The sequence below is a fragment of the Nycticebus coucang genome, chromosome 13, assembly GCF_027406575.1.
Source record: "Nycticebus coucang isolate mNycCou1 chromosome 13, mNycCou1.pri, whole genome shotgun sequence".
NCBI lineage: Eukaryota > Metazoa > Chordata > Mammalia > Primates > Lorisidae > Nycticebus > Nycticebus coucang.
The window spans coordinates 80,783,211-80,803,224 of NC_069792.1; the positions used below are offsets into that span (position 1 = coordinate 80,783,211).

At 36.9% G+C, this 20,014-nt stretch overlaps 1 protein-coding gene and 1 long non-coding RNA gene across 2 annotated transcripts in view; one reads left to right on the forward strand and one right to left on the reverse strand.

Moving 5' to 3' along the window:
- LOC128563974 (uncharacterized) overlaps positions 1-20,014 on the reverse strand; it is a 162,091-nt gene that overhangs the window by 38,518 nt on the left and 103,559 nt on the right. The gene's annotated exons all lie outside the window — the stretch shown is intronic.
- Positions 7,715-20,014, forward strand: part of COLEC10 (collectin subfamily member 10) — a 36,033-nt gene continuing 23,733 nt past the window's right edge. The window contains exon 1 of the mRNA XM_053559574.1: positions 7,715-7,951. Within this exon, the coding sequence (XP_053415549.1) occupies positions 7,804-7,951 (148 nt within the window). The 5' untranslated portion in view covers positions 7,715-7,803. The remainder of the gene's footprint in view (positions 7,952-20,014) is intronic.

A 20,014-nucleotide genomic window follows, 5' to 3' on the forward strand; every position in this document is an offset into this window, starting at 1 on the left:
TGTATAATACAGCCATCACCTCCAAAAGTTCCATTGTGTCCATTTGCAGCCAATCCTGCTTCTACCCTTTGCCCCAGACAACCACATATCTGCTATCTATGTGTACAGTGTTGCCTTTTCTAGAAATTCCACATAAAGGAATCATATAGTATTATCATTTGTGTCTATTTTTGACTTCGTATAATTGAGAGAGGAGCTGTCCTCCATGTATCATTAGTTTGGTCCTTTTATCGTTGAACAGTATTCCATTGTATGGATACAACATGTTCTGTTTATCCACTCACTGCTTGATGTATGTTTACCTTTTGTTCCATGTTTAATCATTATGAATGATGCTTTTATGAAAATTTATGTACAAGTATTCATGGGAACATATGTTTTTATTTCTGTCAGATAGATATCTAGGAGTTTATTGAGTTATGCTTTGAGTATATATTTAAATTTTTAAGGAGCTGCAAAACTGATTTCCAAAGTGATTGTACCATTTTAAATCCCTACCAACAATGAATAAGGGGGCTGGGCATGGTGGTTCATGCCTATAATCCTAACACTGTGGGAGGCTGAGGCTGGTAGATTGCTAGAGCTCATGAGTTCAAGACCAGCCTGAGCAAAAGGGAGACGCCATCTCTACTAAAAATGGAAAAAACTGAGGCAAGAGAATCATTTGAGAAATATTCCAGAAATTAGAATATGAGTCCAAAAGATAAACATGCTCCTGATAGATAGTCCTGAAAGGGAGATAGAGAAAAAGAGAGAAATAGGGATGGGTACAGGTTGGTGAAGGAGAGGATATTATCAAGAACTAATGTATAGTACTTACAGGGCCCACAGATAACCTGATACAGTAAAGGAAAAAGCTCCCATTATGGCTTTATTACTGAAATTTCAAAATATGTGGTATAAAGAGAAACTTTTTTAAGTTTCCAGAGGAAGGAAAAACATTCTGTACAAAGTATAGAAAATCTGAATGACATCAAATTTCTCAACAGCAGTACTGGAAAATAGAAGAAAATAAAACAACATCTTTTACACCCCGGTTTGAAAATTACTTTCAACTGCATTTTATACCCAGCCAAAATGGTATATAATTTGAAGGTAGAATTGCTGTATTTTCAGGCATGCCATGTCTCAAACATTTATCTATGGTTCACTCTCTTTCAGAAAACTACAAATGACAGACTACACCAAAATGAGAGATGAAACCAAGATAAAAAGGTGTGGCTATCAGAAAAGGGGTTGTAATACAGATTCCTAGACAATGGTAAAGCAAAGTCTCAGGGCAACAGCTTGACAACAAGTCTTACAATCCAAGTGGAGCAGTGAACTTGAGGGTTCCAAAAGAGATATGGAAGCTAATTGAACATTGTATGTTCCCACAGAACTGACAAATCTCAAAAAATTGGTAGTTGTTATGGGATTAATACATAGAAAACCATGCAAAGGAAAACAATGCAATTATTAAGCCTAGGGAAAACAAAATTAGTACAAGAGACAAAATGCATTTATAATGCATTATGTGGTTCTGCTGTGAATTGTTGTTGCAGATCCATTATAAAATAATCATTGAATATTAAATTAAAATCATAATATTAAATTATTAGAATGGAAAGAAGAGTAATGTGTATGGAGAGAGACATGGGGATGAGAGGGAAATCTCCTTCCCTCCTATGAAGCCATTCAGTAGGTAAATTGATAAAAATGAAAACCAGAATATTAATTTATCATTTAAAAATATGGAGAAAATATGGAGGAGATAAATGAAGAAGCACTAAAATGATTAAAACCGTTTCCTTATCAGAGTAAGAAGCAAGAGTGGAGAGTGAACAGCAATAAGCTTCTGTTTCTGTCTCAGCCTGTTGAAAAACCATGTGGTTTTCTAAAAATATGCTTTTATAAATATGAAATTTGGAATATAAAAAATTATTGTATGTGCTTTTATGTTGCCTTCTAAATGGGGTGTTATTTTAAAAGTCAATCTGCTAATTTCCGTTTCTTACAAACTATATTAAGTTAAATTAAATTATAAGAGAGAGAATTTCGATCCAATAAAGTACACGTGGGAATGGACAAACTCAAAAGCAGGACCAAGGATGAGTCATATCAATTTTTCAGGAAGTCCCTTCTGGAGAGCAGATTGTCCTTATGTTACTGCTCTGTTTTAACTAGTAAAATGCTTCTGTTTCGAATATGCTTGTTTCATAATCTAGATTTTATTTTCCTTCCAGAGATCATGAAGCTGGATGCTTAATAACTAAAATGCACAAGAACAGATGTTTCTGGGTATCTGTCAGGCACTGAGCAAATGTTTTGATGTGCTATTTCTTCCAGTACTTGTGGATGAGTATCTTAAGAATGGTGTATAAGTGACCTAGAGCTACCTTAACAAATTACCCTAAACTCAGGGGCTGAAGACAAGAGAAATTTATTATCTCACAGTTATGAAGGTCAAAAGTATAAAATTGAGGTATAGCTAGTGCTGAGCTCATGCTGAAGGATTTAGGGGAGAAGGCCTCCTTGCCTTTTACAGCTTCTGATGGCTGCAAGACCCTTCCTTAGCATGAGATTCATAGCTCTAATCTCTACCTCAGTATTCACATAGTTCTCAGCCCCTATCTCTCTCTTTCCTTTGGGTATCTTATAAAGACACTTCTCACTGTATTAGGGCCCACCCAGGCAATCCAGGAGGATGGCATCTTGAGGCATCTGGCTTATTTACATTTGCAAAGACCCTTTTACCAAATAAGGTCACCTTGACAAGTTTGGAGGAGTACGATATCGACTTCAGTTTTGGGGGGCCACCATTCAATCCATTAAAAACTACAGAAGAATAGAATAACCGTAGGCAAAAATCACTTATTCACTTTATAATGCAGAGCTTGAGTGTAGGAGAAAGTCTAGAACTTGAGATTTTGTTTTGAGTGAATTTTGAATGTAGAATGTTGAGTGAGACATTCAGGAATATAAATGATGAGAAAGCCCACATTTGGGGCCAGAAGGAAAAGGAGGGGCTAGCAAATAAATCAGAGTGATAGCAAGATTTAACGGACGCCAAAGAACAAGAAAGTTTAGACATGTCGCTGATGCCAACTAGTACATGGAAGCATAAGACGAGGGCTGAGAACCATCGGCGGGGGGGGTTAGGAATCCATAATTTATAATAATCATTTGTAAATATAAACTTAAGAATGAAATAGACCATCCAATGGAGAGATTGTAAAAAGATAGGAAGAAAGGAAAAATCACAATAAAATAGACATTACATAAATAATTCAATGTGTACAATACATTTTGAAGGACCACAAGTATCCATGTCCTACATACAAAAAACTGAGGTTAAGAAACATGTTTCAGAACCGAAACTAAAAAAGAGAGGTATATGTCTCTGAACTGGACCCAAGTATTTCAAACATACTTCCTCTGAGCACCTGGAAACTATGCTATATTTCTTTTCAAGATTTTAAACAGTATTTATTTTGTTTTGTTTTGGTTTTGGTTTTTTTGGAGGGAGTCTCACTTTGTCGCCCTTGGTATAATGCCGAGACATCATAGCTCACAACAACCTCAAACTCTTGGGCTCAAGCAATTCTCTTCTCTTGTCTCAGACTCTTGAGTAGCTGGGACTACAAGTGCCCACCACAATGACTGGCTATTTTTAGAGATGAGGTCTCACTCTGGCTCAGGCTAGTCTCAAAACTGTGAGCTCAGACAATCCACCAGCTTCAGCCTCCCAAAGTGCTAGGATTACAGGCGTGAGCCACTGTGCCTGGCCTTTGAACAGTATTTAAACAAGAATGCTATTAAAATACTGAATGGTGTGGCAAGTAAGGCAATGGAATCTAGAGTAATTTTCTAATAAATTTATTGGGAAAGATAAAAAAGATAATGTGAGGAAAGTATTTATAGACCCCGAAGAGTGATTCATCAAAGGGAATATTGTCTATGAATGAAAATTGTGAGTCTGATGCCAACATGATTTTGAAAATTTTTATAGGTTCCTCGATAACCCAATAAATATGGGATGACACAAATTTGAAAATGAGACCAGTGACTTAATACATCATACAAAGTTGTTCAATTCTGTTAAGTAAATTCTTTAGTGTACAAAAAATACCAAATGCTACCTGGAAAGATTTCTTCTGGCATTTAGAGTTTTCTGTCAATTATCCAGAAAATGAAATAATTGAGAACTATAACTAGCACTATTTTTGCGTTAAAACATGGCTTTAAAGTAGGCAACAAGCCTATCAAGTTTACAGTTGGCATGAATAGGAAGGGATCAGTGGTAAATCTAAAAATAGCAGAATCAGCAGCTGATTCATGGACTTGTCCGGGTAGCTCCACCTTGTTCTGATTGCCTTCACCTTCCCTTTCCCACGCAGATTGAGCTGTAAATATGCTCATCACAGTGTTTTTCATTCTAATAATGTTTAAAATACTTACATTGCCAAGAACAAAGCATTGTTTTATTAAATAATACTGTATGTTTAAAATATGTGGTGAATACAGAAATTTAAATTTGGATGCAAGATTTTATACTTAGATATGGGACATGGAAAGGTACTTATATGAATTATTGAGTAGATACAAAGAAAGTTTGGAAAGAGGAGAAATAGAATATGCCAAGGAAAATTACTAAGGACTTTGCTTCCAATGGCACCTATCGAAGTTCGATGTATAAATGTAATGATTCTATTTTCACATGTGCCAGTGAATGCCTTAAAAGAAGAAAAAGAAGTGAAATAGATTTAGAGCGGTCTAAACAATTGAAAGAGCACCGATTTTCAAAGAATCATAGAATTCAGAGAGAACATTGAACATGTGGTCCAAACTTCCTTTATCTGCCTTGTGGCAATTGAAATGGAGTGATTTGCTCTGTGTCACATATCTCGCTATGACAGACATGAGATTTGAGGCTTCTAACATCATTCTATTAATTCTCACTATTTCCCTATCATGGTTAACCTGACAAACACATCCATTCTGGACATTTTAAGCATGTGTAAAAATTAATGCATCTCCAAAGCTTGAAAATATTTACCTCTATGGAAACCAAATAGTATTTTTAAAGCAGGCAGTTTGGGAAATAGTTTATATTTGATATTTTTGTTGATCACTTTTTCAATTAATGACCTTGCAAAAATTGCTTACATTTTTGAGCCTCAGCTACAGTGCTTGCAAAATGAAAGGATTACTGCCTAATCCACGGGGTTATTTTGAGGCTTAAAGGAGATAAATTTGCCACTAGCCTTCAGCCCATACCTAGTGACTACTCAATCCATGCCAGTTTCTTTCCCTGCCTCTGCCTGAATTACTTATGAAAAGACCAGTTTAGTTATAGTCTACACCTTTTGTTATGGGCTGAAATGTGCTCTTCCCACCTCAAAATCCACACGCTGAAGTCCCGACCTGGAACCTCAGAGCAGATTTCTGTTATTTAAATCACTCAGTTTGTGGTACTTTTTACGGCAGCCTTGAGAAACTAATACATCTGTATTTCTCGAATGACCATTATTTATAATGACATGTCTTGGGGATAATTCTTTGGCAGTCAGCTCTTACCAAAATTTGTAAGGTCATTGTTTTCCAGTTTCAAGGCAAGTAGATCCAAAATCCCTTTCACTCAACTTTTAACATGCCTTTTCAAAATTGGAGAAGATTAAGGAGCCTCTCCAATAATGGGGTTCTGGTTCCAGTCTTCCAAAGTCTTACTAAACCTAGGCTCTTTCTACAGGTTATAAGTTGGTGGAATAAGTAGATGACAGAAAGATCTAGGTCAAGTTTATACACATATAATCTATTTCTAAATCTATTCTGCTTTTGGGGAATCATAATACCACAAACTTGTTCCTACCATTTATCAAAACCTTGCTGGAAATACTACTTTAATAAAATTACCATGACCTATGGTATTTTGCCATGTATAATGCACACTCACATTTTTTACCCAAATTTTCAAGGAAAAAAATCTTTTGTTTTAATTTTTTATTTAAATTTGTATTTGTTTATATTTAGGTACTTGTTTTTTGTGTTATAAATAAATTTTAGCACTTATTTCTTTCTTTCTTTTTTTTTTTTTTTTTGTGGTTTTTGGCCAGGGCTGGGTTTGAACCTGCCACCTCTGGCATATGGGACTGGCACCCTACTCCTTGAGCCACAGGCGCCACCCAGCACTTATTTCTTAACATTTTATGGTACAAGAAATTTTATGTAACAAATAATTACAAAGCATAAAAACAGATACGATGTGCAAGACATTTTATGTACTAGTAGCAAATTTATGATATTTATGCACCATCGAAAGAGCTCTTGTCACTGTCAATATATGAAGTATTGTCTTCTTCAATTTTTATATTACCAGTGTCTTCTGAAGAGGCATCTTCCTAATTCTAGTCAATTTTATTGTCTTTAGTTCTATCCATAGAGCTGTTGATGCCATCTTTATTAAACAATTTTCACAATCACTCTGTTCTTGATACAGTCTCATAATTTTAGGATCTAATCACAAACCTGAGTGATGGATGCTTTCTAGATTCTGCCTACAGGTTTTAAATCATTATCAAATGACTACATCCACGTTGTCCATTCTTCCTTCATTACAACCTTAACGGGTTTGTTCACTGGCACATCCAGAGGTTACAGTTGGCTGGTCAGTCCACCAGGTATTATAGAAAGTTGGGCTTTCAAGTGTGCTATGAATGTTTTACACATTTTTCAAAGGGTTTTCCAATAACTTTTGTAAAAATATCAGCTAGATTGCTACCTCCTGCCTATAGTATATAAAGAGAAATACCTTGGTCTTTGTTGGCCTAAAATGCTTTCATTGTAAGTTTGTCATAAGTTCAACAAAACTGATTACCATATTCCAGAGTAATTTCCATTTTGCATATGGATATTATTATTGCTTTTAATGTATAAGCATGAATAAAATAATTACAAACATTTATATAGATACAGAATTAGTATTGCCTATGTATAATGCATATCCTTATTTTTCCCTCAAAAATTTGGGCAAAAATGTGTGCACTATTCATGGCAAAATACACTACTCTCTCATGCAATTCTATTTACCATAATTTGCCAATATTTAATTTACTGCTAGGCAATTGATATCCCTCCCCTCAAATGAAGCTTTCCCCACATTTAGACTATTCTCTTGAGCTAGTGTACCAGTAGCACGATTACCAGGCCAAAGGTTATAAACATTTTTAATATTCTCCATACTTATTGCCAAATTGCTATGCAGAAAAGCTTGTTATTCTTTCCTTTTAGGTTTAATCAGAAGGCTCATTCATGGTAGCACGATAAAGAAATAAGGTCATGGAAAGCATTGGAAGCATTAGTGTTCAACTGGCACAAGCAGATAACAAATATCACCTCACAAAAAGCTCAAAGCTGTGCATGGTGTTTGCATAATATGTGGCTGAATAAAGACCTCTCTGGCTCACAACCTTTCTGGAACTCAGCGTTTAAATGTACTATAGCCTATTAAATTGTCAAGCACTGAACAGAAGGCATCTCTATCCTCTTTGCTTTTGGAGATGTTTCTCCTGCACACTTGAAGGCTCAGTTCAGAGATAATTTTTGAATAAACTGTTGTCACTTGAAAATAAACAGACTGGCCAATGTATGGCCTATTTGGAATATTGAGAAATAAACAATCTAGGATATGCTTCATTCTTGGCTTTGTAATCTTTTTGGAATGTGTCTTCCAGATAGTTCCTTTTCTTCCCCAAAGCAGGAGGTTTCACTTAAAATAAAGCTGTTTATTTGCTTCTGGAAGCCCCTTTTCTGAGAACCGTAGCAATGAATACCTTCGGAGCCCTGCTTCGAAGAAACCAATTTATCCTCCTGGTACTCTTTCTTTTGCAAATTCAGAGTCTAGGTTTGGACATCGATAGTCGTCCTACCACTGAAGTCTGTGCCACACACACAATTTCACCAGGACCAAAAGGTGAGGAAAGAAACAGAAATTTTCATATATAATAAATGTGATCTCTTTCCATATTGCCCAACCTCATTCCAACTTTCAATGACTTTCTTTTCTCTGCTTTCTCGCTTTCTCCCACTTTCCTTCTATTTTGGAAAATCCAAAGAATTTTTTCCAAACCTAATCTGTTTAAAGCTCTCCCTTGATGTTAGGTAGAGAATGTTGGGAGGGGGAAACCCAGGGTGGGAATCTGATAGAATGCCAGGGAAGGGGGGAAAGTCCCTTGTCCAGTCTGCTCCAGGGGAAGACACACAATCAAGAACTTGGTCTTCAGGAATCCTTTCTTTAAAAGCATCTCTATTCTTGGGCTGCTTTTATCCAACTCCTTTCTCTTACTGATGCTGGTAAAGTTATTTAGGCAAAAGGTCAGAAAAGTACAAATTATGCAGTAATTAATTAATTAAAAATATATAATTATATGTATAAATTTAAATTATGTATTTCATAAATTAATGAGCTCTTGGGTTCCATTGTAGAGGACAGGAAATTTTTGTCAAGCATGGAAGGTAGTATATAATGAACATTGCTTTATTTAAAAGTGGCATCCTCGGGGTCAAGTGCCTTCAGCTGAGCAATGATAGAATATTGTAAAATTTTTTCAAGTAGAGCTGAGGTCCAAACACACTTTAAAGCAACTAGTTGATTAAAAATCTGTTTTCCTGGTTTCAGTTCTTACTCTTTTGTTCTGAAAGTGGTCACTGCACTGCAGATTGGTGCTACCTTATTAGTAATTCATGCTATGTTTCCCCAGGATATAGGGTGAAAGAACTGCAGCTGCTTAAAATTTTAAGTAGAAAAGAATCTTTCAAAAAAAAAATCGAAAATGCATTGCCCTATGCTTGTCAGTTATTTAAATGTGTATTGCTTAAAGTGCATTTTTCTTAATCAGTGAATTAATTTTCCTCTAAGATTGCAATCCAAGTTTTAACCTTTGATACGATAAAATAAATGCTGGAAGGAACAGTGAGACCTTAGAGCGTCCAAATAATTTCTTGGGTGAATAAATGAATAATGTGAGGGCAAACATTCAGAAAAGAAAGTTTCAATTAGAAATAAAGTTATTTACTTAAAAGCATTGCTGGACTTTCCATAGAGTGTAGGGAACTTTGTATTATTCCTGGGGTGTCTTGGGAGGTGCTGAAAATTAAAACAGTGGGAAAATACATTGGAGAATAGCACTGTCACACAATTTTTCTTGCAGAGAAGCTGCAACTTTCGAACTGGAAAAATGGGCAAAGTGATGTTAATGTTCAAAATACAATGTGTTCTAATTCAACAATGCCATTTACTCCAATTTAGCCAACATATATTGAATACCTGTTAAGTGTCAAGCACTATGGTATTGTAGGCACAAGAATTACATAAAATAATAAGCACTGGTGGTAGACACAATGGAGAGATAAATCATTTAGGAGGGAAACTAAGGGCCAAGGAGATTTTCTGAGAAGGGAATTATTGAGCTGAGCCTTAGATCTGACTCTTTTAGGCAGCTGAAGAAGGAATGCATTCCAGGGAGTGGGTAGAGCTCTCCAAAACCAAGAAGAGAAAACCTGTAGAATGTGCTTGGCAGAGAATCCCATTAATTCTCGCCTTTGAGAGTTTACATAGAATAGATAAAAATCTTAAATCTTTCCAACAAAAAGCAAGAAGTATACTTTTAAACATTTTTTAAAGCCACTTAGCCTCTTTTTATCACTTCAATCCATATGCAATTGATGTTTTTTGGAAAACAGAGTTATTATCACAAGTCTTCCTACCTTTGTATTTTTTTAACCTAATGAAAATCTTCTCCCTTCCTATTAGAAATTCTAAGATTTCAAGCAATAGAAATCTCTTTAACTTTCTTCCTGATTGTATTTAGAAACTATGAGGCGATTACAAGCCAAAATGTGGCAGAATGAAAAAGTATGTGCTCCTTGGGAGATGGACTTGCGAAGAAGTGCTTTGGAACACGAATTGTAGAACTAAGTCTGTGATGGACTCAGGTGTGATTTCACCTTTCCCCAGCACCTGGAACCAGTACACCAAATGGACTAAGTTTTTTCCTTAGTAAAAAGATTCTATGATTCTGACCTGTCCCAAATAGCTACCAACTTCCAAGAAGCATGTTAGATGCTAAGGTTTTGAAGTTAAGAAAAGAAAACTGTCCTAGTTTGGCATTAGATTGTAAACTCTTGAGCTCAGCACCTAGTTAACTTGTTTTTTTCTTTGCAAATTGTCTGCACATGCAAACAAGCATATTCCTCATTGCCTTTTCTCTGCTCTAGGCACTATCTCGGATGTTCCATGATGTCTTCTCTTAAGATACAAAGTGCAGGTAGTGCCTATGGCTCAAGGAATAGGGTGCCCCATATACTGGAGGTGGCGGTTCAAACCCAGCCCCAGCCAAAAACTGCAAAAAAAAGCAAAACCGCAACAACAACAAAAGGTACAAAGTGCCATCTACTCTACCTTCCTTCATGAACACTGGGACAGCCTCGCCTCACCCCCAAATAGGGCAGATGTGTACATTTAGCTCTACAAAATAAAAAACAAAAAAAGATGGCTACGTAAACATTTTAAAGGACTGGGTTATTGCTTTTGTTCAATTATATTTTTTGCCTTAGATCAAAATGGTCTATTTATTTCTCCATGGCTGTTCATCTCATTACCATATTTACTAGCACTGCAATGCTGTGCTCAGAAATTTCTATAATAGACACTCTGGGAAACACAGACAATGAAAGGACCGGCTTTTCCCTTAATTCATTTGGGAGAGTGGAAACTAAATAAATTATTTCGAATTGCAGATGAAAAACCAATAATGCTAACTAATCACAGAATAAATTGACCAATATGTAGATATTACTTCCCAAGCATGGCTTAGCAGAAAGACAGACACCGATTTGTTTGATCTTCAGCATGTTATTACGTATATTATGCTTTAGCTTCTTGATGTGCAAAATGTGCCTTCATCACAGGCCTGCTTTAAGAATGGGATAATCAATGTGAGCTTTAAACTGTATGGACATCATAAATAGATATATAACAGATTCTATTTTATCTTTCCTTTCTCTTCCTATCAGTCTAAATCTTTTTGGGTGACAATTTTGGGAATCAGTTATCGAAACTTCTTGGTTACAAGCCATCATTATTTTTCTTTCTATGCCTTGCATTTATTGTTTTATGCCTCTTGGTAGAAAAATGTCCTCTCTCCCCTACCTCCTCTCACTCCTTCCCCCTCCCAAACTTTGTTGTTTCTCTAAACAATTTATGTGAAATTCTGACCTCTAGTGGTTTTGCTTGAAAACAACAAGGACAAAATACGCACAATGATTATGTATCCATAAAAAAAATTTTTTTTTTTTTTTTTGTAGAGACAGAGTCTCACTTTATGGCCCTCGGTAGAGTGCCGTGGCCTCACACAGCTCACAGCAACCTCCAACTCCTGGGCTTAAGCGATTCTCTTGCCTCAGCCTCCCGAGTAGCTGGGACTACAGGCGCCCGCCACAACGCCCGGCTATTTTTTGGTTGCAGTTTGGCCGGGGCCGGGCTTGAACCCACCACCCTCGGTATATGGTGCCAGCGCCCTACGGACTGAGCTACGGGTGCCACCCTCCATAAAAATTGTAAAGAAAAAGAAAGAAAGAAAGCACAGAGAAACCCAGAAAGTAAATCTTAACAAGAAATGTTTGAAATAATTTTAAAATCAGTAACAAATGCTTGGATGATGTTTTACAATTTTCAAGAAACTTTAAAATACCTTGTCTCATTTAATTCCCACAATTTCTCCGTGTGGTAGCAATTTCTTTACATTTAGACCTAAGGAAACAATCCCAGTGAGGCCAAAAATAGTACCCAGCATTTTTCAGTAAGTAGAGAGACAAGCAAATGGAACTTCATCCTGGCCCTCTGGCTCTGGGTCTGGTGTCATTTCACAACACCTCCCCCCCCAGTTTATTCTAGTTATTTACCAGCTTTGAAAACACCATCCATCAGCCACTGTGGGTGATTAAAAAATGGATAGGAACATGCCTCAGAACATAACATTGCGCAAACACACAGCTTGGCATTGTGTTGGGTACTAAAATATGCTGAACGCGATCACACTTCTTTTCTTCAGTAAGTAACTCCATTAATTCATTTGTTTGAAAATTAATGCTGTTTCACCCTATTGCTTACTTTGGCTTTTGTTAGCTTTTCAGCGGGACCTCTTTTCTATTATTGATATTTTTTGTGTGTATGGCCTACAGGGCCCTTTTGATCCAGCTTGCCCCGACTTCTCCCTCACCATCTCAAAGTGCTTTTCTACTAGTAGTTTCTCTGGGAGTCTTAGTGTCGCCTCTTCTTGACTCAGGATCTTGGCTTTTTATGTCCCCTCTTCCTGGTGCCACCTAATCACAGATCTCCCAACAGATAGTTCCTTGTCTTCATTGAACTCTTAGCTCAAACGCCATTTGTGCTTCAAGGCCCTGCCTAAATACTTTGTACTTCCTGCCACAGTTCCCAAGACATTTCACTGTTTTCATAGGACTCACTACTAAATGAAAATCTCCTGTCTTTATACATTGATAGTTGATCCTAGAATGCAAGGTGGATATATGCCCACCTTGCTGAGTGTGTTTTTCTAAGCCTGGAAGAGTCCCTGACACATAGTGAGGGCTCAATAAATATGTTTTATTCAGTAAGTTAAACAGAATTTTCCAAGAACCCTCCCCCACCCCAACATTGTAGCTTTAGGCCCTGATCTATTAACACAACTCCTTTAAAATATCCTCTAAGTATGTTTGTAGTTCCTAAAAAGTATAGCACATGTTCCCAAAAAAGGACTGCTGCTGAGGGCTGTTGTTACATTGTCATTGTGCACTTCTCCCTGCCAGGGACCATTGCTTCTCCCTTAATTACAACAGTGTCACAGCTTCCCAGGTGCCCCATCTAAGCCTACTTTGGCCACTAACTCGCTGCCACGTCATTCAGTAAGAAGGGTTTCTATGGTGACTCCTATGGATAACCACCATAACTCTTCCATACACATGGGCTGTGATGAGATCACAGGGCAGAGAAAGGCTGTTTCCCTTTCAGGACGACTCTAAGGACACCGTCCATCAGGGTAGAAGGAGGGGTTGCTAACACACATCGAATAGTTGCAATTCCCCAGGCATTGTGTGAGCACTTTATAATTGTATTTGAATTTAATTCTCTCCATGGACTTTAAAAAGAAAACACTGTAATTCCCATTAAACAGATAAAGAAACTAAACTATGACTTATTAAGTCACTGACCCAAGGCCATAGAGCTGGGAGGGGTAAGTTGAAATTCTAGCTGGACTCTGTATCTCAGCTTGCAGGGGTCCTCAAACTACGGCCTGTGTGATTGTATTTGTTCCTGTTTTGTTTTTTTACTTCAAAATAAGATATGTGCAGTGTGCATAGGAATTTGTTCATAGTTTATTTTATTTTTTTTTAAACTATAGTCCAGCCCTCCAACGGTCTGAGGGACAGTGAACTGGCCCCCTGTTTAAAAAGTTTGAGGACCTCTGGGCTAAACCCTTTAATAAGCCAGAAGGGCCCCTAAGAAGCATCAGCTGTCCCACAGTATTTGATGGGGCCAGATGAATAGCTACTTCAGTATTTCCTAGAATGCAAGGTGGATACATGCCCACCTTGCTGAGTGTGTTTTTCTAAGACTGGAAGAGTCCCTGACACATAGTGAGGGCTCAATAAATATTTTTTATTAAATAAGTTAAACCAAATTTTCCAAGTATTTGCCCCCCCCTTGATCTCGATGGAACTCCTGCATGGATAGTCACGGGGACACATCTGAGTGTTAGACAATGTAAGCTGTGCACAGTTACCCCTTCTCTTTGGTAAGACAGGCTATGCCATGAGAGCTCACCCCCGTTCTATGGGGGTAATTTCTTCCTCAGCAAACATCTTACTCACTGGAAAATGAACTTTTATTTTAAGATCCACTATTTTATTGGACACGGCTCTGAATCGCAGCAGTTGACACATTTGAGTTACTTCTCAAGATATTTCTGAGCCACTAACACAAATAAGCCTTTTGGTAGCTTCCCCAAACAGATGGCACTTATGGAATATCTAGATCTCTCTCACATTTAATTGAAAGTCTTACTATTTGCAAAGTAACTCTCAGAGAATTATTTAACCCCAGTTATTGTTACTTACTGAAAACTGAGGCCCAGAGAAGTAAAATAATTTGTTCTAGGTCACAGAGCTGCAGGGCTAGAGCCAGAACTCTGGTTCTGTGTTTCTGGACTGGTCATTGATCTGTTCTACCATTGCATCACTTTTCATCACCTGCATCATTTGCATTAAGCATAGAATGATCCTTCCATTTTTATAAATTAACATTAGAAAACAAGTTTTGTAAAGTCTACAAATACACTGGGCACAGAATCACTCCAACTTGATCACGGTGACACAGATTAAGCTACTGGTTCCTTTCTGGTGACTTTATCACAAAGGGAAATCATGTAAGCATTTTCCAAAAACCTTTTTGTTAAATGTATTAATTCACTTGATTCCTTCATTATGTGTTTTAATGTAGATTTTATTCATAAAGACAGACCAATATTTCAAGTGGTTTCACATTTTTTAATATTTATGTTCTAGTATATGGATATTCAGAACTATTTTTTTCATCCCCTTTTCCCTTTAGGTAGATGCCAAGAAGATATTTCAAGTCTAGGTCAGGAGGGAAAAAACAAAATGTCGATCCATCAAAGTATAGGCAAAGATGAGTCAGGAGGTGCCGAATGGTAACGATTAAAAAAAGATTATCATTCCATTTTGATGAGGGCATATTCTTTACCCATGCCATTTCTCTTCCAACTTTCTTATATAATAATCTAGGTATCAGCTACTAGTAGGGACCATTGTAACAGGCACCTGCATGTTGATAAAGATCATGAACCTTGGAGATGACATATATGATATTGAATTTGAGCTCTGCCACTTCCCTGGCTATGTGACCTTAAGCTTCCATGTCCTTATCTTTAAAATGGAGATCATGTTGTACATCTCAGATGCCCATTTTTAAAATTAAAACATGGTTGACATAAACCATAGCTATATAATTATTTCTTTCATTAGTTTTCACTGCTGTTACTGGTCACCATAAGCTTTCTCTCTCCCCACATCTGTAAAGAAAGGTTCATAGATTAGAAAAGGTGGCTCCCCAGATAAAAATCTACCAAGAAAAGGCAACCCCTTCTGATACTTGCTGCAGTTTCCTGCCTGTTTTCAGTACCACTCCAAGGTCAACTTTCATTCATCAAGATCTCATCAACTTGAGTTTCTCTTCGCTCATATTGCCTCCTTTCTGCAGTGCTTCAAAGGAGCCTTGTGTTCCTTATAAAATGGAAATAGGACAGAATAAATACCTCCAGGGTTGTAATGGGTATGAAATAAATTAAGACCACCAAATTGAGCCTTAATTTTCTCACAGTAACATGGGGAAGATAATAGTGTAACTGCTTTATGGAGTTGTCTTGAGGAAAAATGAGTTACTTAGCATACACCTTAGCACTGTCTCAGGGACCCTGTAAATATGAGCAAACCATAGATATGTTAGCAAAACCCAGGGGAGAATGAGCTTGTTTTCTGGTGTTTGTTCTTTTTTTCCCCTTCCTTTAAGAAATATTTTCCATTAGTCTGTGCCTCAGGCAGGCTTTTCTGTTGGCTTTAGGTCATCACTGATATAGACCAAGCACAAATTATCTGTCTCAGACTCTTCTTGTTTGTGTTTATGAAATACTACTTTTAGAAATTACATAACTCTGTTGGAACAGTTTTATTAGGCCTCTTCACACCTTTTCATGATATGCAACATATAAGCAGTTTATTGGGATTTTTTGCTATCACTTATTTGATTTGCAATATTCTATAATTTTACAAAACTCCTTAAATTATATTTTATAGCTTTTGATGCTCTCTTGGAAAAGATTGTAAATATACACAGTAAAGATCTGACACTCCAAGACTCAAGTAAAATAGCGTCTAAATAATTTCATTTTTTTCAAATTATTTATTATGATTATTCTTGATTTGAAAACTCTGGAAGTATAATTTTGGATCTCTTATGGACACTTAAGGAACCTTATATCTGTTAAACAAATTATATTAACAGCAGTCTTTAGAATTTATCAAGGGTTCATCCATTATTTCATTTTTGCTCCACTGACATATGTGGGGATCATTTCCCCTATTTCAAAGAGAAGGAAACTAAAGCACACAGCTCCTATGTGTGATTTAACTACACAGCTGTGAGCAAGTATTCTGAAGAGAAATCCTGTGAGCATTCTCCCTCCCTAACTATGAAGACAGGAACCTAATCAACCCAGCTGGTAAAAAGAGCCAAGATTTGTTAAATGAGACAAGTATCACCTCAGGAAAAATCAGCCATGTCTTTATAAGTTTGGTTAGAGTACCAGGATACAAAATACTTTGAAAAGGTCAGTCATTGTTCCTTGGACTGGAAGAACTTCTAGGTTTTGAGAGTCATTTATTTGATGCTACCCAGGCATGAATGGTATGCCAGGCAGTATAGTATTTGATGCGGCCAAAAATAATTTTAATCCTGTTGTTCTGCCTGTCCTGAGATGAACCAGTATTTAGGAAAAGACTTTGCCATTCAGAGCCAAAAGCTATGACAAAGTTCTCTTTCTCATCAGACCACATACTGGGTGACCAAATGACAGGACAACCAAAGGGACGAGGCCCATATGTCCAAGGGAAGCTGGAAGATGCAGTGGGGCAAGAGCTGTGGACCAAAGTCAAGGTCCCCTGAGAAGCAGGGAGACTTTGGTACACCACAAACAAGGGTCTCTGGAGCCAGTATAAGAGTCACCCTAGCACTATTCTGATCACTTGAAGAGGAAGTGTATACAATACCACCAATGATTTTGAGTCAAAGCCAGAGCTAGACCACAGACACAGACCAAATCACTGAAATGAAGATCACACAGAGTGTACACAAGCAAGGGATGTGACCTGCGTTCCCTGACTGTAGTAAACATAAGAGGACATTTTACTTTTCAAATTAAAATAAGCTCAAAATTTGGATTAGCCTGTGTACAGAATATATTTTTCTTATCTCCTTGTAATCAGGGGAGGCAATCCCATGTTATTCTAATGTGACCAATGTGACGTTTTTCTCCTGCTCCTTCTTCCTGATTCTCTAATATTTTAACCCTGAAGGAATGAGTGAATGCAAAACTAAAATGTCCAGCATCCTAGACTACCCAGTTGTCCTTGATTCTGCCTATAAGCCTTTATCAATGGGAACATAATCTCCCAAAATGCATCGTATCACTAACTGTTTTCCTATATCTTTTCTGTCTTGCTTTTAGGAATATAGAAATAGGAGTGGGGAAGGAGAAGTTAGGGCCACAATATTCTTTCATATCAAAAAAAATCTCCAAAGCAAGAATGTTATTGACTCAATTTTCTGGTTAGTAGAGACCCTGAGTCCGGAAGTTGGGATATCCCGTGGAGGAGACACCAGGTGTTACCCCACTTCCTTTTAGGTGCATAGGATCAATCTTTTAATAAGGGTAGAACATAGAATTATTTTCTCTATTTTAGCTCCAATGGCTTCAACATAAAGGAAAACTGATTATATTTGTCTGGTAACCTAAATTTTCAGTGTACATTGGAATTTTTTTTCTTTTCCTTTTCCTCTTCAAATTTCATAGTTATTTTGCAGAAGTTCTGAGGTAGTTTGTATGTGATCCAAACAACCAAATGATAATTTAAGCCAGAGGAACCAGCTGACGTCTTTGAGTAGAATTATAGTACTAGATCCAATTTCTTTTTCTTTTTCTTTCTTTCTTTCTTTTTATTTTTGTTAAAATCTGAAGGATGTGAGAAGATCTTGATGGGACATAAATGAAAAGCAAGAGTTGAATTTGGTGATTGGGATAGAGAGAATGGGGTGCTTTGGAGAGTCCTGCAGAAGCAAAAATGGGATTCTATAATGAGTTCTAGACCGTATTTCAGTTGCCTACAGATATCCAAAATGGAAAGTCTAATAAGCAGTTGGAAATAGGCTCATAAATATTTCTTATGTACTATTTTTCTAGAAAAGCAAATCACATGACCTATAGCCTTGACTTACAACTTTTATATTTTTTCTTTAGTAATAGTCATCAGAAAAGATACTGCCATAGTATGGCCATAGATTGGGATGTCAGTATATATAGAGGGTGCCAAAAATGTATACACATTTTAAGAAAGAAAAAAGCTGTATTAAAATTTAAAATTGTAATATTCAAGTCACATTTGGCTTCTACAACTACAAGAGATGTAAGATATAAGACAACAAAACATTACTGGTATATATTGAGTATCACAATTTTAATACAGTTTTTTCCTTTCTTAAAATGTGTATAAATTTTTTAGCACCTTTTGTGTAATAGCACAGTCATTAGTTATATTTAATGAAGATACTACTCTTTTCCTTTAATTTTTTTTTTTCCACTTCGTATTGAAAGAAATTTTAGGTAGAGGTAGCAAATAGTACATTATATCTATTGAGTTCTGTAAATCTTTCAATGCCAGAAGCACAAAGCTGCACTGGAAGCAAAAGCACTTATCAATCAGGATGTTAGAAATCTACACTCCACGGCAAGGACAAAAAAGACACCTTTCCCTTTGTTCTCTTCTTTGTACACCACTAGTTTGTAATAGCTAGAAGTTCTCTCCAGCCACTTAGGAGATGCTGGTATAATGTATTATTTTTGGAGTCCTCGCTACCTTCCAGGCACCATTCTGAGCCCTGCCCATGCATACCCCTTACAATAAATAGCTCTGTGAGGGAGGCATTTCACTATTCTGACTTACTGATGAGCAAAACTGGGGGTTAAAGAACTGAAGTGTGCTGTTGACGTCCCACAGCCCATGAATAATGGAGCCAGGACTCGAACCAAGCACTTGATCGCAGCTCCCATACTCTGAACAACTGTGCTGCTTTGCAGAGGCATGCCATTTAGTCCTGGATTGATGGGATTTCTCTTTGGTTTTGTTTCTATGGACTTAGCTGAGAATGCATTTTAATAATGAATGATATGTGAGGCAGAAGAAAACCCACCTAACAAACCAGCCGAAGTCTGGTTTGCCATTATGTACAATGTTAGCTTCCCCCACTGCCAACCCTTACTCAGACATGCAGGGACTGCAAAGGACTACAGGCTCCAAGTAGTAATTCTTCTTAAGCCAAATAATTCTGAAAACAAAGAGTAGGTGCTTTGTGATTCCAACAGGAGAGATGGTAGGATTGTTGAAATCTCTAGTTTTCTTCTTTGCTAGGCTGCACAGGAATTGGCAGAAACGGAAATGAAGTTCATGGGTCTCTGGAATTGATGGGGCACCACTCAAGAGTGTTTTGGGATCCTGGTCACACATCAATGACCTGTCTGTTTAGTTAGCACCCAGTCAATATTAGCTGTTATCATTATTGACATTATTATTTGGTAAATTAATTTTCTTACATAATATACTTCCTTGCATTTTTTTTAGGTTATTAATATTGAAAAAACACTTTCACTCCATTTTCTTATTTAATTTTTTATCTTATCATTTAAGAGGAGAGCAATATAGATTAGTAAAAGCCAAATTTTCTGATCCTTATGTCATTGAGCTTTCCAAAGGCTCACCATGCTGGCATCCAACACGGCACACTGCAATTTCTCTTCAGTAACTTATTTATAAGACTGTTTTCAATGCCTTCCCCACCCCACCAAACTGTTAGGCATGGATTATGTCTTGTCCAAGACACAGCTATTTCCTGAGTGCCCAACACAGTTTTGTAGCTAGTAGAAAGGCAATAAATATTTGCTCAATCAATGCATAAGTGAGCAAATTGTGCGTCTTTGAACAACACATGAAAACAAAATATAGATTATCTGTTCTTATCACAAGTAATTTAAACTCTAATTAAATAGTTGACATTAATACAAATAGTTAAATAACAATGCATTATTTAAATAATACTCCAAGGCAGCAATTAGAGAGTAGTAACAAGGAA